Raw genomic sequence first — 25,423 nt, forward strand, 5'->3', positions numbered from 1 at the left:
TCCACCATAATTTGCAAATAAATTCATTAAAAATCCTACAATGTGATTTTCTGGATTTTTTTTTCTCATTTTGTCTGTCATAGTTGAAGTGTACCTATGATGAAAATTACATAGGTGGCTGACTAAATACTTTTTTGCCCCACTGTATGCTTCCTTTAATTTTCCCCACAACATGAAGAAGTGTATTACAGTACCCCACAAGTACAAAACACAGTCAGATCAACCAATACTGTTTCTTTAAGGGTTTTATTTTGGTTTGTTTGTGAACCATGTCATCATCCCTGTGGAAACCCCATTACACTCAGTGTTCGAACCGTAGTGCTCTGTGAAACGATTCTGCAGGGCGATTGTTGATTGACGTGCTCCGGTGCAGTAGCTGTAGCCAATAGGCTGTTTGAGTGTACCAGAGCCAGTGTTGCTCACAGGATGCTTCTGGGTATGGACTGTATTTTCACTTGGCTCAAAACTGTGTACACATTGTCCATTGAATGGAAGAAAACTCTCTCGCTCTCCTCCTGAGAGATTAGTGGAAATTCAAAGCTTGAAACATGCATCTCTGATTTTGATTTATTTATAATTTTCTTCCAAGGCCTCCAGTCGTCTTTGCCGTTTTCTACAAAGTATGTCTGCCAAACAGGGAGGAAGAAAAGAGACATGGACAGTGAAATAATAACCTCGCTAACACACTGTGACTGAACAGTACAGCGAAAATTAAAACCCCATTAAGCGACTCCAGAACCATTAAAAACCAAACGGCCTCTCAGTGATTGCGATGAAAATGTGCCATTATATCATAATATGGATAATAACAGGTGAGAGATGGCCTTGCCGACATTGTTTTTCCTTAGTTTTACTCTTCCAGTCTTTTTACACTCTAAGGTAAACAAGTGAACACAAAGCAAACACGATTGTCCCAGGAGGACTGTCTGCATACAAAGTGGCGATAAGTGTCATCATTGATTTCACTGGAGGTTTTCTGTTCTGTTCCACTCAACCATTTGTACTCTCGCTGCATCGCTGCCGTCAGTGTCTTTAAAGTACGCTGATGTGCTAGGCTCACATCAACGGAGTCAAAGACAAGAATTACAAAAGGGATATTTACATTTTTTTAAGAGAAGCAACTATGGTGTTTGATGAAAGTTGCACATAATAACAGTAGAAGTTTGAAATAGCACCTGTAAATGAGCAGTGACGGTTTAAAAACAAGTTAGATTAACTGAAGGAGGCGGTATTCTACAGGGATACACTTTTTAATAGGACCTACTGTGGAACAAGTTTTATGTAATACACTAACTTCTGAATAGATTTAAAGTGAAACACTTGAAGTCCATAGGGTCCCTTCTACTTCTACAGCAGGTATTGAAGAAAGTGATAAAAAAGCCAAGCATAAAGCTAACAACTGATGTTTTGAGAGAGAGACTACATACTGCATTTAGTTGACCTGTGACGTTTAGTTGCATGCTTTGTGGGCTGTCAGCTTTGTCCTCCCTGTCCGTGGTATTTACCTAAACACACTGCCACGGATGGCTTTCTCAAGATTAAATGTTGAATCTCTACAGCGGTTGACAATTTACCTCAAAATTGCTCCTGACAGCAGGGGATGGTGAATAAACATATGGCCTCCCTATTGGAGTGTCAGGAGGAGCACGCTGAGGCATGCCCATGCAACCAAACCATCATTATGCCCCAGACATGCCATTCATCAACAGCCTGATGCAATCCATTAATAAAATACCATTGGTTTCTGGCCGAGACTCTATTGGATATATAAAACATACACTAAGCCTGCAGCGATAACCAGGCAGTCATTTGATACACCTATTGACTTGGAAACAAAAATGGATAATGCCAGACGCAGTGAAGTGCTTGAGAAATAACCCTCCTTCAAACGTACCACACTGTAATCCCTGGGCAGCTCTGGGCTTCACATCCTACAGAATTGTGTTGACTCAACGCAACGCTCCTTATTCCTGCCAGAGTGCATTTATATAGCAGACATACAGCCATGCTCAGAGATTTAAGACTTCTGGTCTCCTGTTTTACAAACAATGTGCACTTTGTTCACTTGTTCAAAGAGTTGTTCATTTTTTTGGCACCATGTTTCTGCACATGAAAACCCACCCTTGAAACTATGTTAAAATAATACAGATGAACATAATGGATTGATCATGATAGTGAAGTATATGATTGGATATGTTATTATAAGTCACCAATCCTTCTGAATGTCTCCCATCCACTGACTGGTCTCTGGTCTCTAATAACAGCTCCACTCAGACGTGGACAAAGGGGATGGCAAGGTGAAATACGTGCTCTCAGGAGAGGGCTCCACCTCCATCTTCACCATCGACGAGAACACAGGAGACATCCACGCCACCAAGCGTCTGGACCGGGAGGAGCAGGCCTATTACACGCTTCAGGCCCAGGCCGTGGACCGGATCACCAACATCCCTGTGGAGCCCAGGTCAGAGTTCCTGGTCAAGGTCCAGGACATCAATGACAATGAGCCCAAGTTCATGGACAGGCACTACATGGCCGGGGTACCGGAGATGTCAGCATTGGGTGAGCCTCTTTCTCTGCAACTCCCTCTGTTTGTTTGTCCTCGTTTCTGTTGTATGTTGTCGGTCTCCCTCTCTCTCTCTTAATCTCACTCTACCCACCACAATCTTAAATATCCTTAATGTATCTCTCTCCCACTCTCATCTCTCTCACTTCGGATATTAATGAACACAGCCTATGCTTCATTATAAACATGAAACTGAATCTGTGGCATTCATTTGTCTGTCAGGCAGTGCGTGGTATTCATAGACACAATTGTATTAGCAAGTTGTGAGGTAGATAAATGCTGAAGAGGGTCCTTATCCACACACAGAGGTTGTTTCTACAGTGTTAACTGTTGTGGTTTCAAAACACTGTGATTTTAAAAGCTCCAATATCTAATCTGACCCTCTACAAAGTAATTACTGCAACCGGTCAGTTCATTTAGGTGGTTCCATTGTATTGCAGTTTGAATGGTGAAAGCGATTAAATACCTGCTTAGACAAACAAAGACACAAAACCCCAATGTAGAGCAATGAATCTAGCGAGTTCAGAGATGGCAGATTATTCAAATCCAATGGGACATGTAATGGAGCACCTCCCGAGGTGTTTTGCCACGGAAACAAATGCGTACCACAAGGCGCTTGGGGACACCGTGAGCCAATCCTGTGTGAATGGAAATATTGATTAAGCCTCCATTTCAAATTCATGTGACAATCTGCCAGGGAGAGGAATAACAGGCGCCAAATGCCAAGTGCCAGATAATGTCTTCCAATCTTCAGGGTTAAGTGACATGACAGCCGCAAGCACATACAGGCGCAGTATTCTTATCATGCAGTTCCAGAGACAGGAGAACATTGCATCTACGTGTCTTATCTTCCTCAGGCTGATAGGCATAGATGCAAACAAGTGGAGACATTGAGGTTCAGTACAATTTGGTGTAAATAAAGTTGAAATAGAGCATATGCTAGGCTTCTACTGGCAGTGGTAAGAGTATTTTCCAGGCCAATGCAGTGTTTTGCTCATCACGTTCATATCATAGGCTGTGAGATCTCCTTAGGATTAGGCAGCCCTGAGTCAACGGGTGTACAGTACAGGGCTCTGACTTAAGGAAGTAGAGGGCTTACACTACAAGGGCTTGGTGTCTCATGTCCAACGGGGGGAGAGAAAGTAGTTTAGTGCATCATCTGATGAGCTCCCAGTTCCACACACACACAGTGAACACAAGCACACCAAGTCACACTCTGGTTTATTTACATCGCAGGGTTTCGCCAATGTCTTCATCTGAAGTTGTTAGGAAAGCATATGAATAATGCATCCCGCTCTTTGTAAATAGCTGCTCAGGGCAATTTACAGTGCAGTAAAATAATGGAGCCGGCCGAGCACCTCATCCTCCATAACTCCTTTATAGATGGTTTTAAATCATTAATGGGCATAGACCGGCTACCCGTGATGAATGGGTTTAATTTAGGGGAAATCATTCATTTAATTAAAGTAATTAGGCTGCGGTTGCTAGTCCTTACACACGGTAGACCTTATGGCCCAGGGATCTGGGAAGACCTTGTCTTAATCACGCCTCTGGGATGTCAAATAAAAGATGAGGGGCTTGAGGACAGTTGGCCATGTGACAAGGCACAGGTCCCAGGTGTACATGGCAGACAGAGGTGCCCAAGGAGCAGATGAGAGCTCATTACAAGGCATAGGGAATGTAATGTCAGATCAAGGCTTGCCTAATGTAGCAGGCATAAAAAACGCCTGAAACTAGATCCCCCCCCCTCTACACACTGATCTTGATGCACTGTTCAAAGTAAATGTGGAGGAGTTAAGATGGAGTGGTCTCCTGCCTGACTAAGAAAACAGTAGATGCTTTGATCCAATTTGGCACCACATACCTATGCGAGTCAGGGTTCTCAATTCTGGCCTACTTAAAAAACAAGTACAGAAACAGACTCAATGCCGAGCATTACCTCCGTGTTGCACTGTCAAAACCTGAGTCCAGAATATGCTTGTTGAAAACGTCAACCTGTGATTTGATCAATCAGTGTATTCCAGTTCAGAATAAACAATACAGTTATTGTATTTTAACAGCAACAGATCCAACTTAGACTTTCAACAATACTTTCTACAGTAAGATGTGCAGTTGGCCTGATCATTTTTCATCTGTACTGTTCCAACCTAGACATATATGTGTTTTAATGAGGAAAAATAAACATGAATAGATATTTATTTATTTATTGTATTTCATTTCATTGTTATTTGTTTTTGTCAATATTGCATTTGTTCTAGGCATAAGGGTAATGAAATGTACTAATATTTTTGCATAATTGCATATTTTCATAAGCTTGGGTCACAGGAAAACAGAATTTCTCATTTGGGTCCCAGGCTGAAAAAGTTTTAAGAACCCATGCTCAGAGATTTGCCAACTATGGCCTCAAAGCACAGCAGGGCAATTATGGGTTTGTCTTTGTTTGAATTGTGTCATTGATCTTCACATGACAATCACAAATAAATTCGAACTCGTCTCCAAGCAATAATCCCTGCTTATCTCAAATGGTGGGGAGCAGGTGTGAACGTGCATGAATATGATCAACTTAATCATTTGTGCCAATGTTGAATACTCATCAAGGCATTGCAAAGTTGGTCGGCTTAAACGGCAGGTTTGAATGTTGCGTTTTTAATGTAATCCGCAGTGATAGGCTCCTCAAAGATAGTACAGTATAAAGATAGGCAGAAGCTGCTTCTCCAATAGAAATCCCCGATCACACTTGTAGGTGATATCATGGCGACATTGGCTAGCTAAACTGTGTAGAAACACGTCATTGAGTCTAACGGTCTTCTCGTGCCAAACTGCACATGTGCAGGCCATCAAATCAAAGACACACATTGGATATAAAGTTATTTTTGAGTAAAATAAAACATGTCACTTTGTTACTTTGATGAGGTTGGAGTAATAACATGTTCAACTACCTAAGGCATTGCCTCGAATCTAGGTTGTGACTTTAGATTTTGAGAAAATGAACAACTAAGGAAACGTGTCACTTCTCTCATTGACTTCTCAAACCCCTCCCTGGCCTGTTTGGTCTGTTTCACAAGTCAAATCAAATCAAATTTTATTTGTCACATACACATGGTTAGCAGATGTTAATGCGAGTGTAGCGAAATGCTTGTGCTTCTAGTTCCGACAATGCAGTAATAACCAACAAGTAATCTAACTAACAATTCCAAAACTACTGTCTTATACACAGTGTAAGGGGATAAAGAATATGTACATAAGGATATATGAATGAGTGATGGTACGGAGCAGCATAGGCAAGATACAGTAGATGGTATCGAGTACAGTATATACATATGAGATGAGTATGTAAACAAAGTGGCATAGTTAAAGTGGCTAGTGATACATGTATTACATAAGGATACAGTCGATGATATAGAGTACAGTATATACGTGCATATGAGATGAATAATGTAGGGTAAGTAACATTATATAAGGTAGCATTGTTTAAAGTGGCTAGTGATATATTTACATAATTTCCCATCAATTCCCGTTATTAAAGTGGCTGGAGTTGAGTCAGTGTCAGTGTGTTGGCAGCAGCCACTCAATGTTAGTGGTGGCTGTTTAACAGTCTGATGGCCTTGAGATAGAAGCTGTTTTTCAGTCTATCGGTCCCAGCTTTGATGCACCTGTACTGACCTCGCCTTCTGGATGATAGCGGGGTGAACAGGCAGTGGCTCGGGTGGTTGATGTCCTTGTGAGTGCTTTTGGTGACAAGCCAAATTTCTTCAGCCTCCTGAGGTATTCCCGGAATTCTGATGATGTTGCCCCTATTTTTAATAAATAGCGGTATTTATTATAATCCTCAACGTCTCATTTTTCAGAACACATTGACTCCTCTCAATTTACAGTATTTCCCTCACTCAGACAACAAATGTGCAAAAGTTGCCCAATTAGCAGGAGGTATGGGGGCATCTTCTTGTTGCGCACGGTGCTCAAGTTCATAACAGCTGTCAGTCAAAACCCATACAGCGCTGTGAAGCGAAGAACCGGAGCTGTGACATCATGTATGGCATGTTACCTACCAGCCACTGCATTCCAATGTAGGCCCTTATCAATGCCAAAATCTGCCATTTTCAACCGGTATAGGGGATGACAGGGGCTGTGATACGCTTTGGTGGTTAAAGTTAGCTTTAATCCTCAGTATATGTTACGTTATGTATTTATTGTGTTATCTGTGATCGTTTTGTTTGTCTTGTGTAGTTTCTTAATCATTGTACCTAAACTGTATGTGTAAATGTATATATGTATATGCAGGACCCAGCTGTAAAAGAGACCTTGGTCTGTCTGTGTTCATTGTTGAAATAAAGGTATGATAAAGTAGAGGCCTCAGAGAAGTCAATACTTATATTCTAAGTCTACAAGTTGCAAGCCAAAGCAATGCAAAACAAAAAGCTTACAGTTTGAACATTGGAATCATGTTTACTTGGAGATGAGTATTCATGGTAGCAGTTGGATCCAGTCTTGTGTCTGTAAAGTTTTGATGAAAACCTGTCTGCCAACCAAATTACACATGCAATATTTATTTTCATTACTGTCAGATGACAATCGTTCACCCTGAGATGTAGAATTGATTAGTAACCCCTGTTTTGTCTATCTTCACTGGAAATTAATGAAAATATGAGAATTTGATCAATCACACAAATGAAGAATGACAAATAGTGACAGAAGACAGCTGCACCGAGTGGAACAGTGTAATGCATTCTGATGTGAAGCTGTTTATCCGTTTTGGACAGCCACTCTGAAGGCTAGCTATTCTTATTTGTGACCTTGACAGCTGTAAATATCGATGTAAATACAGAGTTTCCTCTATCTTGGGTATCACTGAAGATACACCACAGAAGACACAAATAGAAATCTGAGAGACCCCTTTTACACATTAGAACCATTATTCAGGGATAACCTAAATCAGTTTTTGTCACGCCCTGACCTTAGAGCTTTTTATGTCTCTATTTTGGTTTGGTCAGGGTGTGATTTGGGTGGGCATTCTATGTTCCTTTTTCTATGTTTTTGTATTGGGAACCATACTTAGGTAGCGTTTTCCAACAGGGTTTTTGTGGGTAGTTACTTTCTGTTTAGTGTTTTCACCTTACAGGACTGTTTCAGGTATTCTCCTGTTTATTTTTGTTATAGTGTTCAGTAAATAAACAAGCATAAACACTTACCATGCTGCGCTTTGGTCCGATGATTCCTCTTCTTCCGACCACGAATATCGTTACAGAACCACCCACCACAAACGGACCAAGCAGCTTGGTAACGAGGAGCAGAGGGCTCAGGACTCTTGGACTTGGGAGGAGATATTGGACGGACAGGGACCCTGGAGACAGGCTGGGGAATAGCGCAGGTCTAAAGAAGAACTAGAGGCAGCTAGAGCGGAGAGGCGGCGATATGAGGCAAGGCAGTGCAGCAGGCACGAGAGGCAGCCCCCAAAATATTTTGGGGGGAGGGACACGGGGAGATTGGCGATAGACCTGAGGCAATAGACCTGAGCCAACTCCCAGTGCTAACCGGAAGCGCACGGTGTCTCCAGTGCACGCTCATAGCCCGGAGCGCTATATGCCAGCCCCCCGCAAGTGCCATGCGAGAGTAGATTGTGCCAGCTCAGCGCGTTTGGTCTCCGGTGTGCCGTTTCAGCCCAGGTTACCCTGCACCGGCTCTGAGTACTGTGTCTCCGGGGCGCTGGGAGGGTTCAGTTTGCCCTATGCCTGCGCTCCGCCCGTGCCGGGCGAAAGTTGGCATTGAGCCTAATGGAGAGGTGCGAGTGTTAAGCACCATATCTCCAGTGCTCCACCACAGCCCGGTTCGACCTGTGCCAGTGTAGTGTGGTTCGTTTTGCGTTGTGTACTTTTAATTAGGTCTGCTAGTTTAATTTTTTATTTGCCCTGCACACGAAGAGACAACACATATTATGTTAACCCTTGGCGCAGTCCTAGCTCTCAGGCACCTTGCTAGCCGAAGGTCAGGCAAAAGAGCCCCAAAAGGAAATAACAGGTGCTGCGTGCACACATTCAATGCAAAACAGCACACCATACAATACAAGTAAAATGATACAGAACATAATTCAGACAAAATAAAAGACATAGATGCACACGAAGAGACAACACACATTATGTTAACCCTTAGCGCAGTCCTAGCTCTCAGGCAAGCACATGGACACTCACTCAAACACTGTCCCAAGTACTCACAAGTTACAATAGATACCCTAATTAGCAAGCTTTGTGAAACTTGTTAACACAAATCTTCATGTTATCCACATTGTAACAAACTTATAGTAGCATAACAGTACAATGTGTAGCATTATGACGGTTTTATATTAAACAATTTTGGAGTCAAGGACAACATACCTTGCTAGCCGAAGGTCTGGCAAAAGAGAACAATAAGGGGGTATGGAAATACAGACAACCCACGATGGGCCAAACCAAAATATACAAAACTTTTACAATCACATGTAAGCACTATATTGTACACCAAAGAAAAACATTAGCATAATCTAGGGGAACAACATCACACTACATCTGCACTCTGAAGGGCTCCAGTGCTCCCCCACAGCCCGGTTCATCCGGTGCCTCCTCCACGCACCAGGCCTCCTGTAGGTCTCCCTGCCACAGGGCCCACCAGGCTGTCTCTGCATCTCCTCCCTGCAGAGGGGCCCTTCGGTCCGGAGCGTCCAGAGGCGCCCTTCGGTCCGGAGCGTCCAGAGGCGCCCTTGGGTCCGGGGCTCTCTACGTGGGTCCCCAGTCCAGGTTCGGCAGCGAGGGTCCCCGCTCTAGAAGCGCCACCTAGTGGGCCAAGCCAGAGGTTCAGCAGGGTCTACGTCCCTCACCAGAGCCGCCACCGCGGAGAGATGCCCACCCAGACGCTCCCCTATAGGTTCAGGTTTTGCGGCCGAAGTCCGCACCTTTTTTGGGGGGGGGGGGGGGGGGGGGTACTGTCACGCCCTGACCTTAGAGCTTTTTATGTCTCTATTTTGGTTTGGTCAGGGTGTGATTTGGGTGGGCATTCTGTGTTCCCTTTCCTATGTTTTTGTATTTCTCTGTTTTGGCCGGGTATGGTTCTCAATCAGGGACAGCTGTCTATCGTTGTCTCTGATTGGGAACCATATTTAGGTAGCGTTTTCCCACAGGGTATTTGTGGGTAGTTACTTTCTGTTTAGTGTTTTCACCTTACAGGACTGTTTCGGGTATTCTCCTGTTTATTTTTGTTATAGTGTTCAGTTGTAAATAAACAAGCATGAACACTTACCACGCTGCGCTTTGGTCCGATGATTCCTCTTCTTCCGACAACAAATATCGTTACAGTTTTAGCCTACTGCTACTGTGCAGTGATCATAGATTGGAATGCACAAAACTCTTTAAGCATTGATTGACCTTGGTTGTTTTAATGTTGTAATATAACCTGCCATGAATAAGAGGTGATGATATAATCTTGGGGGTCCAAATAGAACTTCTTGCATTTTTCTATATTGCTCAAATTCAGGGCCAGTGCCTGTTAATTCTGGTTTATGATGGAAATAGGGCGGTCTAATCTACAATTTCCATGATCAGTTCATTCTACAAGAGACCGTAAAATACGGTTCATGCAAGAAAGTGGGCTTATTATAAGGGTGTTTGCTGATAAATAAAATATAACATGCTTTGTAAGACAGCACTTTCCTTTATGTGCTACAATATGGGCCTAAAATACCCGGCAGAACTGCAAGGCTATTCAAGTGAAATATACAAACATAAAGCAGCCTATTCATCTGACCATGCACAATGGCAACAGGGCAAACAAGGTTATGTCTCCTACATTACCGGCTGATAATTGCACATTTGTTCAGTCAGAATCGTGGCGTCAGCTTCAAGATTACCAATGGCGCAAAGTCTGAGCCTTAATGTCCTTGATTCTCACACAAATTGAATATAACATTTTATTCTGGGTGTATTATTCTTTGTAATAAATTCAATAAAAAAGATTGGCAGTGGCTCTCCATTGAGGCCAAGTTGTTTTGCATGTCAGAATACTTGCTCAGTACACTTGGTTTTGTAGGTTACAGATAAAACTCTGGTCTCTATCAGCGGCCAGAACATAGTTCACAACAGAACAATAGAGGTAAATGGTGATTACTGGTAGCGGAGATTACTGGACCTTTGTGCTTTGATACTCAGGTGGCATCCCTCCTTCAGGTCCCAGTAAGGAAAAGGCAAACTTCTTTAGGAAATGTGGACCATCAACATGCTAACAGTGTCATTACAATCACTTTAAAATCAAATGCATTGTGTTAGTTCTAAGAATGGGTACATGAATTTTCCAACCTTTATTGAAGCATTATTCATAGGTAGTTCAATCATAGTCATCACAGTACATTCACATTCACATAAATAGCCAGGTACTTTCCTTCACAATAATATATATGCTGTTTCTAACCAGTCCCGTTCGCAGGTTTCTACAAACAAAAGTTGCACCTTAAATGTAGCAAACTATCCTGATAACAAGTAGCAACCATATGACCTTGTAGAATGGTACACAAAAATAAACGTGCAAGTTGGAACCAAATAAGGTTCTTGGAAGCAATGCCATAGGGGAGCCATTATACAGTCTCTAAAAAAACAAAAATGGGATGATGAGTCTTTGAAGAACCATATATAAATCCCAAACCAGAAATGTCCCTCTAGGACTGGAATTAAATAGACCTGCTGTAGGGTTAAGACTTATTTGCATATGTGACCGACCGTCTCGATTCGGTCTAATGTAGCAATATTTGAAATGGTGGTTTTTACATTGGATAACAGTGCTACAAAATGGTATATCATACACTGTAATTGAGGAACAATGGGAAAGTAATTTTGCTTTGTAAGCTGATTACCTTGTAACCCCACTTTTGAGAAAATGGCCCTGAAATGTTTTCGTACGTCTACTGGAGAGCTTTTTTTGGTCTACACCCATTCAGCATCATTCACACCCTCTTAAGCCTTAGCCCCACCCATCTCTTTAAGGATTCACATGTGAGGCCATGAGGTAAACACACGCTATATAAAATAAAATCAATGTTTACTTGTCACATGCACCAGATAAAAAATTATGTAACTAGGCAAGTCAGTTAAGAACAAATTCTTATTTACAATGATGGCCTAGGAACAGTGGGTTAACTGCCTTGTTCATGGGCAGAACGACAGATTTTTAGGCTTGTCAGCTTGGTGATTCAATCTAGAAACCTTTTGGTTACTGGCCCAATGCTCTAACCACTAGGCTACCTGAAATGGATACTTGCATAGTAACAATATCCAAAAACAGAGTGTCCAGATAAAAATATTTTTGAAATATTATATTACCTAACACACTAAATTGATGGGTCATGTGAAGGAAATGCTATAACCACCCCCAGCCACATCTAGCGAAGTGGATGGGTCACTACTGTCTAGTCATGTACACATGTTCATGAAAAACAATAGATGGCCTTAATCACCCCCAGACACACCTGGCTAATTTGATGGGTCATGTAATAATCCTGCCGAAGTGGAGTCTTTTGTTTAGACACATAGCTAGCTAGGTAGCTAGCTAAAGAATGAACCAGCATAAACCCAACTCATACTACTACCAATACAAACATTGTCAGAGCTGTAGTATGAATCTGCAGGTAGCTAAAGCTAACAAACTAGGTTCAACGTAAACTATCTAACATTAGGCTATAACTAGCGATGCAAATCGATTTCTGATTCGAATAATAGTACTACACAGATCATACACATAACGTCAGCTAGCGAGCCAGCAAGCTAACTTTCGCTAGCTAACAGTACTTTTTAACTTGCAATAAAAAATGACTTTGACAAAATTAAAAATGTATATCTGAAAATGCAGCTAGACTCTTACCTGTATACATGGATGAATGCTTCACGGCAGACTGGAACCATTTAACTCTGTTTTGTTTGTAGCCAACTTAAATCTTGTTTGGCCAGCGTTGTGTCAAGTCACTCCGGTTGACACATTGACCGTGGCATGTGCAGAAAGTAGCCCATCACTTTTTCCAACTGATCTGTCGATAGCGCCTGCTAAATTCATGACATCAATGTTGTTGAGAAAAGTAGCAAAACTTTTGTTGTTCTTGATGGCTAACGTTATATCTTTCAGTAGAAAGGACTCTCAACACATTTGAAACAACTCACATTACACATACACATTACAGACCGATCAAAACTCATCTAACGGCATGTCCAGCCCAGCCATTATCTCAGCCAATCATGGCTAGTGGGAATGTTCCTGTCTTTTTCCGTGGCTAAACCAATTAGGCCGTTAATCTAACAATTTTATTATGTTATGGATGGAACAAAAGTTTGTTATTAAGGCAAGGTAAGTTCACTTGTTCCAAAAAATGCATTTTGATTAAAAAAAAGAAAATCATTTTTATGTTCAAATGCCTCTTTATATATATATATATATATATATATATATATATATATATATATATATATATATATATATATATATATATATATATATATATATATATATACACATATATATATACATATAAATATATATACATATAAATATATATATATATATATATATATATATATACACATATGTATATATATATATATATATATATACACATATGTATGTATATATATATATATACATATGTGTATATATATATATATATATATATATATATATATATATATATATATATATAGAGAACATCCCTAATTGTAGCCCATATAGAATAAGGTGTGATTTTTACTGAATATATAACATTGACATTTGTCAGCTTTGTGGAAATGTTGTTTGAGCTGTTTGTCTTCAAATAGGTCTGGTGGACAAAAATGGCTGATGTGGTCTTGATAACTAATTGGATGCTGTCTGTCTACAGGAACAATGGTGGTCCAAGTGGCAGCCACAGATGCAGATGATCCCACATATGGGAACAGTGCCAGGGTGGTCTACAGCATCATCAGCGGACAACCCTACTTCTCAGTGGAACCAAAAACAGGTAGGCTGCTGACTTTTGGGAATAAGAATTGACCATGCAGTCTGGACTGGTCAGACATACTGTATGACTAAATGTTATTAACTTAAAGTCTAAGTCGTTGGTCTAACAAACACCACTGTAGCTTGGCGACCTTCCACCGCAGATGCGGAAGACCGACAGAGGCGGATGCGGTGGATTAAGACACAGCCCATACAAAAACTGATATCTCCATCTTAAGCTGACAGATTTTGATGGGATTTTTAAAATTATGTTTCTTAGATTGATGCACAGGTGCATAAATATACTCCTATGGATGTTTTATGTATTTAAAAAAAACTATCAAACTGCTCAAATGCCTCACATGAAAATGTCAGTTTACATTGTAGCAGAAACACATGGTAGCAGTATGCATGCTATCACACACAGAAAATTGGCCAGTAATACGTAGTGTTATTTTTCAGTGTAACATTTCTAGTGTTGATTCAGGTGTTAAATGAACTCTAAAAATTAAAGCTGCAATATGTAACTTTTTGGGAGCGACCGACCATATTCACATAGAAATGTGTGTCATAGATCTGTCACTCTCATTTGAGCAAGTCTTCGAAGAGGTTATCTGTTCTATAGCGCTATATCTATGCTTCCCTTAAAGTACATTTTCTTGTCTTTTACTTTTGGTTTTGTACACCAGCTTCAAACAGCTAAAAATACAATATTTTGTAAACAATATTTCATAGCGATGAATATGGTACAATGATTCTCTACACTATACTTGCTTGTTTTGTCACAAACTGAAATTAAGCAAACTATTAACATTTTTGCAACCTGGAAATGGCTGAGTTATTTCATCATAATTCATCTTTAAATTAACACTCATTGGTTTGAAAATAACCCGAGTGTTGATGATAATATCCAGAGTTGAGTTTAGGAGTGTTTTACCTTTGGGAAAAATATTTTTTGCCATCCAAACCATGCCGATCATTATCATATTTCCCAGCATGCTCTACTTTAGGTGGTTGTTTTTTGGAATGTTTTCTTTATCTGTGTTTTTGTATGTACATTGATTACTCAATCAATCTTATGCTACACAAAGATAAATAGCATACATTTTTCTAAACAAATCCAATCAGCTAGTTAGATTTATTGCACACATTACTGAAATGGTTGTTCCAGTTTAAATGGTTTAGGTAGTCTCCTTTACTACTGTCCGCAATCTTGACAGCCATTCTGAATGCAGTTTGTGGGTGAATGAAAATTCCAGCTGTTCCTAACTCTGCCTGGATTCCAATAGTAATTATGCTTCACTTTGTAAACCATCGTAATGTGACTTGTAGGCCTGGTGTGGTCTGTAAACAATGTGCTCCAGGCCATAGTATTATGGTAAAACTAGGTCTCAAAATGAGGCCTAATGAGATATGTAATGTATTGTCATAAAGAGCTACATTTGTATGATAATATTTACATATTAACTCACTAGATAAAGGCTAAATAACTGAACATTTATGACTTCAACAACCATTTCTCTGTCACTAACAAATAGTCATTGGTGGTAACTCTACAATTCACTCTTAAAAGCAAGGGACACTGGGAAATTATATTGGAGGTGTGGCTTAGTGGGGGCGTGGCTTTCAGGTAGTTGTTTTTGGCCTCCTGTGAAAGTGGAAGTGTTGTACCAGTTTAGGTGGTCTATGCTTCTACATCAGCATTGTTCGCTATTTGGAGTTTTAGCCTGGGCATCTGCTGATGTAAAAAGGGCTTTATAAATACATTTGATTGATTATGTGGTGTTATTGTAAAACCTGATTGTCTCAAACTATATACACTTCCTAGTATTAAAACAACTTTATAATGTGTTATTGCATAACACTAAAAGTGTAAAGTCCCTAATACTGACGAAGTGTAACAGCGTCAGCACTAAGCACAATGTTGATTTAACACTGAAAAGTGTGGACCAATATATACTGTGACCCAGTGTTAAATTTAACACTGGCAGTGTTGATTCAATGCGAGATAATTTTCCATCTACATTCTCTAAACTCAAGAATATATATTTGTTTTTTTTTGTTTAATTCGCCAAATATAAAGCAATGGAACTGCATAACAATGCTGGGATGTGAAGTAGTTGTTCTGACTCTTGGGGTGCTTCGTTGGAGTGTACAGCTGTTGTCCTCGGCTACAGATAGCTAGTTGGCTCATTAGCCACCGCCTCACTGTGGGGGACGCTAGCCTCATGCAAAGCACTGGGAAGAAAAAATAAGTTTGGGCGTAGTTCCATTATTTTTGGCTAATCTTCCTGCAACACATCCAGGGGAGATCTGCTTACATGCTGAGGTTTTATAAGTCAGACAGACTTATAGACAATACGTGAACTCACTGACTTATTAAAAGTTAACTTTTAATAAGTCAGACTGGGTGGGCAAGTAGCATCAAGCCAGTTCCCTGATTTAATACCAAATGCTTTCAGGAAGTTCAGACTAGCAGACATTGGAAGCACATTAATCTGCGCGGGGAACAAGATTGATAGAAATTTGACTACTTGAATGCGTCCTCAAAATGATCTTTAACAAAGTTAGCGAGACTACTTCAGCTCCGCAATAAGTCTCAACTGAGAATTTGTGACATCAATACTAATCAGAGCGAGAGCCGACATTTCCTTAAGATGATGTTTAAGCAGCATGTCTACCCCATAAAGCGGTTGTGATTACTGAAGTGGCTACATAGTGTAGAAAGTGCAATGAAGAGAGACTACTCTTCAGTGTAATAGTACACTTTCACTTCCTGGAAAGCCAGAACAGACTATGTTTTTGCTGTGGATATTTCTGTGAAAATGTATTTCGAGTGGCACCTTAACTTTAGCATATTTGAACAGAATTTGTATGCACTTTACATGTGCAGACACAACATGGAGGACATACAGTACATACTGCAAAGCTAAATCAAACAAATTGTGTCTGGCACAGGACACAAGAAAATGTATTTACAATACATTTAAATGTGGCTACCTGTGAAGAAAAGACCAGAGGTGAATGCTGTTTCTATGACTGCAAACTACTAATTAGACTAATTCATTGAAACAAGCTGTGCCTTAGCTTTGACAAAGTGCTCGTGCTGAAATGCACTTCTTGAGCTCGAGCTACACAGTAATACTGCACCACAAGTGATTAAGTGGTTGAGGAATAGTTGTCAGGGAGGTGGACAATGTCAAATGTGACTTGGAGGGTTTGAATCCTGGCTCACTTTGATCAGGCAAGTCCCTTTACTGGGAGTCTTTAATCGCAAGTTGATTCCGCAAGGTGCCCTTGGGGAAAAGGTGTTTAATCCTGAATAGCTTCAATAATTGTCAAGCTGTAAATGTAATGCATGGCTTATTAAGCCTCCATTTTGTAATGTAGCTCAGGAAATAGGACACTTGAGTTTGAAGGTGAAATCAAAAAGTGGTGCACTGCTAGGCGTTGAGGCCTGCATGTGGGTAATTGATGAAAGACCCAATGAATAAATGTAGCTATGAATGACTGTCTAGTCCGTCTACTGTTTCTATGATACTCATTTGGCATTTTTGAATAGCATTAGTAGAAATGGACCATAACTAACAGGGATTTATAATGCACACCTCCCTGCAAAACACACATACACAAATGCATGCAAGTCCTCGGACACACACACAGTTTTGTACACCTTAGGGCAGAGATGAGCACACGAGCACATCGGCAATGCCTGACATGTCTGCTTGCCTCAGACCTCTGTTCTAACGACGGGTGGGAGCGGAAAGGCCAGGTGTCTGTGCGAGGATTCATTATGTTTAAAGTTTTTTTTAAGAGTGGGCCTGCATGCATTTCAATTTGATGTACGCTACTTCTGCGATGACAGTGTTTAGAGCTTCACCATCATCTTTTTCAGCTCCTCTGGTCATGATGAAAGAGATCATTTAATCAAATGTAAAATGCTCAAATAAGGGACAAGGCCAATGCCAGTCTAGCTGTTCCCCAACTGTTTTCTCAGCGCTAAGATACCAAATACAGAGACTGGGAGATGGTTCCAAAACCTGGTAATCCCGTTCTGATTAAAATATTGGAAGGGCCTTTTGGGAGCTTTCTACTCAAGGTGTTTTCTAATCTGTACAAGTCATGACACTAACCCACGCACACACACAAAATTGTGAATCGCCTCTGATGGAGATCCTTGTACAGTACTATCCACTCCAGTGACGGGAGGCCATTACAGCTCAGGGTAGGTATAAATCTGGCCTCACATATCGTTATGCCACTTAGTGTGCAATACTATAGCTTGGCAAAAAATCCATTATCTCAACCCCTTCATCAGATTTTGCATATACAGTAGCATTTCCTCCTGTATTTCAAATATAACAGTAATGTTACTGAAGATGAGTCACAATTATCTGCGTCTCGTAATGTTACATAATTGTTGTGTCGTGTCTTTGGCTATGCCGGATTAATTGCTATGACATGCTATTATATAAAATCATTTCTCCGTAATTAATATCACCTGATTGAGCTAATCATGTAAATGTAATTAACTAGAGAGTCGGGCACCACAAAATAATATTTATAGAGCTGTTATCTTCCGAATAAACTCTTAAAGATTTAGCAATATTTTACATCAATAGCAGTCAACATTAATCGTCATCTTACTTCAGTCTCATATTCTGAAAGTTGTAAATTCTTGGTCATCTGCAAGAATCCTGGCTAACAAGTTGAATCAGCAATACAAAATTGGGTTTAATTATTTATTTACTAAATACCTAACTAATCACACAGAATAACATATACAAAGAATGAATTATCCCTGGATAATTCTTTACGTCATAGGAAACGTCCCTAGCGGGCGGAATAGATATGACAGCTTGTTACACAAAGGAAAAGGGGTGGGTTTGAGTGAAAGAGCGGGAGACTGGGGGAACAAAGGTAAGAAGCTGTGCTATCGTAAATACAGTATCTTATGCATTCTAAATTACCGCCCATTGGAAAAGGAAAATGCAACAAATATTTACTCTGAGCTGCGCTTCAGTAGGTTGGTGGTAGGTCGAAGGCCGTGTTGCCAAACCGAGTCCTCTGTCCTTTGAAGAATGTCTCTGCTGGTAAATTGGATACGGGATACTCTGTCTGTTCCTTCCTAACCTGCGTTTGCAGCTGCGGTCGCTAACTCAACGGCTAGGGGGTATCACTTCTGTTGTGATTAAGAGTTCAAAGTTCATACCATTCGCAACCAAAGCTCATGCTGATGTTGGCTTCATTCTGTAGTTTTTTTCTGAACCATTCTGACATGGGATCGTCATCCTCACATCTGCGGAACAGATAGTTATGTTGTAGTCAAGAGCTTATATAGGAAGGAAGAGGGGGTGTGTGAAAAGGTTACAACCTCTGTCTCTTCACGTGGGTGGGCCACTGAGTGAGCAGCCCTGTAATGGATTTCTTCCGTCGAAGGAGAGGAGGACCAAAATGCAGCGTAGTTCGTCTTCAACATGTTTAATAAAAGATGATAACGTGAACACTACACAAATACAAAATAACAAACGTGGCAAAACCCGAAACAGTCCTATCTGGCGCAGATAACACAAAGACAGGAAACAATCACCCACAAATACCCACAGAATATGGCTGCCTAAATATGGTTCCCAATCAGAGACAACGATAGACATCTGCCTCTAATTGAGAACCAATCTAGGCAACCGTAGACCTACAAACTACCTAGAAAGGAAACAGCCCCATAAACATACCCTAGACCAGAAAAAAACACATAAATCCCCCATGTTACACCCTGACCTAACCAAAATAATAAAGAAAACAACGATAACTAAGGCCAGGGCGTGACAGACCCTAACTAATGAAAACCCACATCTCACATTTTAGAAGCTAAAACCACATTTCATCCCATCACAAATAATGTCATATTCAAACTTTTAAATTCCAATTCCATGTGAATCTGATAACTCTGATGTATAGACTTTCCATTGTGGAGTTTATGTAATCTTATCATTGATGAGAATGTCTCAGATGACAACCGAACTGACATCATATTCATTAAGTACCACTGCATATGTTCAATAGTTCGGATTACCAGAATATAGTTAATTTCCCCCCACATTCTGAGGTTCCCAGAATCTCTATGTTAACCAAGGGGTTTTGCAAATGTAATCTTAGTAGGGTAGAGAGAGGAAAAAGGGGGGAAGAGTTATTTATGACAGTCATAAACCAACCCCCAGGCCAACGTCATGACAGTTGAATGTTACACCACATCCAGACCACCAAGAGATGGGACATTTAACGTATCACACAGAGTCAAGATGGCGAATGATGACTCAGCTGATACTAGTTCCGTCTGGGAATCTTTCACAGTATGAGTGTAATGAACACAATGGGAGACAGAGAGCTGGTTTCAAGCGCAGGGCGCAGCAGGTGTTTATTGTAAAGGACCACAGGAGGAGGCAGGTAACTCGGTCCAGGGGCAGGCAGAAAGTGTTGGTTCAGTTTTTCTGTGCACGGCTTTTTACTTAACAAATAAGGAACACTCAAAATATGCACTTATGAATCATAACAATTTTAATCAAAATACAGCTGTAGACAGAAATCAAAGATCAAACATCACACATACAACTCATGTCTCTCCTGAATTCTGCCAAATAGGAAAAGTCCCAAGTTGCTTTTATCATGCTTGTTGTCAACCCCCTGTGATGTAAATGCCTACGTCATTACCTTCTACTCATGAGACCAATCCCATGCATCCACAGCTATACAAACATAGTTTCAGCGTTATCTAATTGCTTAGCAGTAAATGTCCACTCTCCAGGTTGATTTATAGTGGTATGTCTTACTAGTCTCTTATCTCTTTCCCCTGCAGGGTTCTGTGTTTATCTTTGAGTTGCTTTTCTCACAGACCGTTTCTTTATAAGATTCAGAGACTAGAAAATAACTGTGAAACAATGTTAAAGTTTACAATACATATACTGTTAATCTGTAGTCTAGGACCCTATAAATGTGGAGGAGGGTCCCATAGCAACATACATAAGCATAGTCAATTATTATAATATATTAAACATTTGGTGCAGCCCCTATCATGACCCCAATTTGACCCCATCAAAGGTCATACACAGGGGACCAAAAAGGCAACAGTACAGGCAGGGAAAAGGCTAGTAATCCGGGAGATCAGGCAATAGGTTTATAACAGGAAATCCGATAGGAAAAGTACAGGCAGGGAATAGGCAAAAAGGCATCATTATTGAGGCAGGCAAAACTATCATACACGGGAGAAGTAAATTACAGGAAAAACAGAGCTCCGTAATAGAGGTGTGTCACAAAACAAAGAATACCTCATGATGGGGTGCAAAGAACTAAACTAAATAGTGTAAGATAATGACATACAGGTGTGTGAACAGGTGATCAGAATTCCGGTGATTGGGATCTAGAGAGTGAGCTGCGTTCAGGGGATCTACGTGTTTGAGAGTCTGGAAGCAGACGTTACAATGAGTGAGATACATTTCTATTCAAATATGTATCTGTGCTCTGGGTTGGAATCTTTCAAAAGATAAGAGTTAGATGTAGAGTATGCATAGAAGGTGGCTTTTCATGGACAAATTAAAAGTCAACCACCTGGCTCGGATGTTGTACAATTCCCAGTGTACTCTATATGGCCTGTTTTTATCTTACGTGGAACAATTGGGTGTAAGTGGACCCCTCTGACCTACCACTCTTGTTTAAGTGTCCATCACCTTCATCGATACCTCTCATAGCTACACGGATGGTAGGTCAGAGGGGCTCCTATCCTAGCAAAGCGCTCCAGTCCCCACACTTTTATTTCCTCTTCCCTAGACAAATATCAAGGATCCTAGGCTTTATACAGGGAGAGTGGCCTACCCCTCTGCCGCCAGCGCTGGGTAGAGGAAATGAGCGGCTGCTATAATGTGTCTTTTCCGGCTGCACAGGGACACACGGTACAATGCCGATGCGGGGCCATGCCGTAACAGCCACAGAAGGATTTTAATCATCGGCTCTCCCCACGAATGACACGGTCATGGTGCGGGGTTAACAGAGATGTGAAGCATTTCTTTGCTTAGTGAGATGATTCACTTAGTTTACTCCCGGTTTCAAACACAACCTCTTTTCTTACTGGCTTCATTTAAAGTTTTTTGGGAAGCCGCTGTTGTTTATTTTGGGGCGGGGTGGTTTGGTGGCCATTAGCCAACTTTTTATAACAGCCAACTTCTTCAGAAATTTTTAAGACTGTTTTGTTCTTTCAAGTTAGAACTTTGTTCTTTGTCTCTGTGTTGTCCCTAGAATTTCTAAGCAAACAGCTGGAGGTAGGGCTTTCTCCCGTTTTATTAAACTAGGCAAGTCAGTTATTAACAACACATTCTTATTTACAATGACGGCCTACCCCAGCAAAACCTGGACGACGCTGGGCCAATTGTGTGTGGCCCTACGAGACTCCCAATCAGGGACTACAGTGATGACTCTTGCTCTGAGATGCAGTGCCTTAGACCGCTGCGCTACTCGGGAGCCAGAGTGGCGCTGCTCCTATAGAGCTACATTTTTATGGAATGGTCTGCCTATCCATGTGAGAGACGCAGACTCAGTCTCGACCTTTAAATCTTTACTGAAGACTCATCTCTTTAGTAGGTCCAGCGTGTAGTCTGGTGTGCACTGGCCCAGGGGTGCGAAGGTCAATGGAAAAGCACTGGAGTGACGAAACACCGTTGCTGTCTCTGCCTGGCCTGTTCCCCTCTCTCCATTAGGATTTCTGCCTCTGACCTTATTTCAGTGGCTGAGTCACTGGCTTACTAGTGCTCTTCCATGCCGTCCCTAGGAGGGGTGCGTTACTTGAGTGAGTTGAGTCCCTGACCTGATCTTTCTGTCCAGTTTGTCGCCCCCTCGGCCTGTGTGGTGGAATAGATCTTCGAGGGCTATGCTCAGCCTTGTCTCAGGGTAGTAGGTTGGTGGTCTGTTGATATCCCTCTGGTGGTGTGCGCTGGTTTGGCAAAGTGGGTGGGGTTATATCCTGTCTGGTTGGCCCTGTCTGGGGGGTTCGTCGGACGGGGCCACGATGTCTCCCGACCCTCCCTGTCTCCGCCTCCAGTATCTATGCTGCAATAGTCTATGTGCCGGGGGGGCTATGGTCAGTCTGATACATCTGGTGTTATTCTCCTGTCTTTTCTGGTGTCCTGTATGAATTTAAGTATGCTCCCTCTAATTCTCTCTCTCTCCCTCTCGGAGGACCTGAGCCCTTGGACCATGCCTCAGAACTAACTGGCTGTCCCCAGTCCACCTGGTCATGCTGCTACTCCAGTTTCTACTCTTCTGCCTGCGGCAATGGAACCCTGACCTGTTCACCGGAAGTGCTACCTTGTCCCAGACCTGCTGTTTTCAAATCTCTCTCTACCACAGTTTTTCCAAGCCACCGTGCTCCTACATCTGCATTGCTTGCTGTTTGGGGTTTTAGGCTGGGTTTCTGTATAGCACTTTGTGACATCTGCTGATGTAAAAAGGGCTTTATAAATAATTTTGATTGATTGAGAGAACAAGGAATGTTTTGTTCATTTTTTACCTAGCCTGGTTTGATGGACCTCTGTTGGATTGATGGCTTGAAGCTAGCTCTCTCATGCATGTCAGCAAACAGGGTTCACAGGTGTCACAGCAGCTGCCACTAGAGCACTATTGATGCTCTTTAATTGGCTACAGGGTTACACAGTGGGAGAAACTAGCAGCAAACCTGATGAATCGATGAATGAGTGGATGGATGGAGGAAAGGGATATACAGCTAGGATATAGGAGCAGATGGATGGATCTGATCCACACATCCACACATACAGTAGACAGATACTTTGATGAACATGAATGCATCAGGAGTTAAAAATAAATCAGCTTCTCGACGCATTGAAGAAGAGGCAGCTGTGGTTCTCCCATTAGGAAAACTTCACCAACTATTCATTAGTTTGTTCTGTATGGATATTGACAACTACTTGGCTTTATTGACTATCATTATGGCGTAGCGAGAGCATGGCAGATGCCTCAGATAAAGAGGTGGACAGCGGCGTATAATTTCACTAATTGAGCCATTTACTTAGACTGGCCAATAACACTTTTCAGCCTGCACGCTTTAATGGCATTGATAAAGAAAGACAGAGAGAGAAAAGAAAACACTTAACAGAGTCTTAGGCAGTTGGTCTAAATACCTCAACAATGTTTTTCCTCAGTGATCCCAGGCTTAATTTGTGAATTGTATGCATCCTTTTGTCAAGTCTCCAGGCTCTGTTCACAATGTTGCTATGAGAAACTATGCTTTCACCCCTTAGCTCTCCGTACAAAAATCATCCCCCTGTTGTCACCCCTCTCTCTATCCACTCATGTCCTTCCCTCCTCTCTCTCCAATCTTGTCATCCCTTTCTCCTCTTTCCTGTCATCCCTCTCTCTATCTCTGAACCGCCCTCTTTCTCCTCTCCAGGCATCATCCGGACAGCGATGCCCAACATGGACCGAGAGATGAAAGACCAATACGTTTTGGTCATCCAGGCCAAAGACATGGTGGGCCAGATGGGCGGCCTTTCAGGCACCACCTCTGTCACAATCACTCTCACCGACGTCAACGACAACCCGCCACACTTCTCTCGCAGTAAGACTGAGTCCTTTATGCTCTGTGCATCACTGACACTGACAACATTCAATCTACTGTGTCTCTCTCCCTCTCAGACAATGCCCTGAACCCCTGCATTCACTGTCATCTCAGTCTCACTATTGTGGCGGTTTGACATGAATCTCTAAAATCACTCTCATTCACAATGACAGTTTTGGGGAGAAAGCTTTGAGTGAAAATGTAGGCTATACTTTATATTGCAGATTCATTTCACCACAGTACCCCTTTCATGCATATGTGTAATTTTGCTAAACATTGTGTATCTCTCCATCTGATCGGGGTGTTCACAGCACATTTATTACTTTTTTGATCAAAGGCTTCAAATGTAGGATACCCTAGGAAGTATAAAACTCTCCTCCCCTCACTCCATGTCAGAGCAGGGAGTGAGGGGAGAATGTAGATACAACGATTAGGCACATTTTTTTTGTCATCAGCCTATTTCACAGCCCAATAATGGGTTCCAGGCCAGGTGTTGGGATTCAAAGGCGTGAGGTGCTTCTCATGATAATCTGTGGCCCCGGCAATTGCTTTACCTCTGATAGTCCTACTGACCGGCCGCTTTAACCAAGCACTGTTGTCCTACTGTCACGCCCTGACCTTAGAAAGCCTGTTTATTTCTCTATTTGGTTAGGTCAGGGTGTGATTTGGGTGGGCATTCTAGTTTTCTATTTCTTTGTTGGCCAGGTAAGGTTCCCAATCAGAGGCAGCTGTCTATCGTTGTCCCTGATTGGGAATCATACTTAGGCAGCCGGTTTTCCACCTGAGTTTGTGGGATCTTGGTTTTCCACAGTTGCTGTCTAGCCCTGCAGAACTTTACGTTTGTTTATTTTGTTGTTTTGGCGGTGTTTCAGTATTAAATATCATGAAAACCTTCCACGCTGCACTTTGTCTCTTTCATTCAACGACGGACGTAACAGTCCCCACAGGGAATGTGATGAAAGAAATAAAAGCCCAAAATAAACCATTCTCTCTACTGTTATTCTGACATTTCACATTCTTAAAATAAAGTGGTGATCCTAACTGACCTAAGACAGGGAATTTTTACTATGATTAAATGTCAGAAATTGTGAAAAACTTTTTAAAGTTTAAATGTATTTGGCCAAGGTGTAACTTCCAACTTCAACTGTATTATGCACGGATCGGGGATTATTCCATTCACTTTGGTCAAGAAATATTATGTTTCATGTAGCATGGATTGTGAATGTGTCAGAATGTGTAATACATGTTCATGTGAATACAAACAACTC

The 25,423-nt window shown here is 41.4% G+C and overlaps 1 protein-coding gene across 1 annotated transcript in view; it reads left to right on the forward strand.

Annotated features, from left to right (window-relative positions):
* Positions 1 to 25,423, forward strand: part of LOC139420735 (cadherin-7-like) — a 139,489-nt gene that overhangs the window by 45,834 nt on the left and 68,232 nt on the right. Inside the window, exons 2-4 of the mRNA XM_071170964.1 lie at positions 2,265 to 2,559; positions 13,440 to 13,559; positions 23,988 to 24,155. Coding sequence (XP_071027065.1) covers positions 2,265 to 2,559; positions 13,440 to 13,559; positions 23,988 to 24,155 — 583 coding nt within the window. The remainder of the gene's footprint in view (positions 1 to 2,264; positions 2,560 to 13,439; positions 13,560 to 23,987; positions 24,156 to 25,423) is intronic.

This window comes from Oncorhynchus clarkii, chromosome 11, assembly GCF_045791955.1.
Source record: "Oncorhynchus clarkii lewisi isolate Uvic-CL-2024 chromosome 11, UVic_Ocla_1.0, whole genome shotgun sequence".
Classification (NCBI taxonomy): domain Eukaryota; kingdom Metazoa; phylum Chordata; class Actinopteri; order Salmoniformes; family Salmonidae; genus Oncorhynchus; species Oncorhynchus clarkii.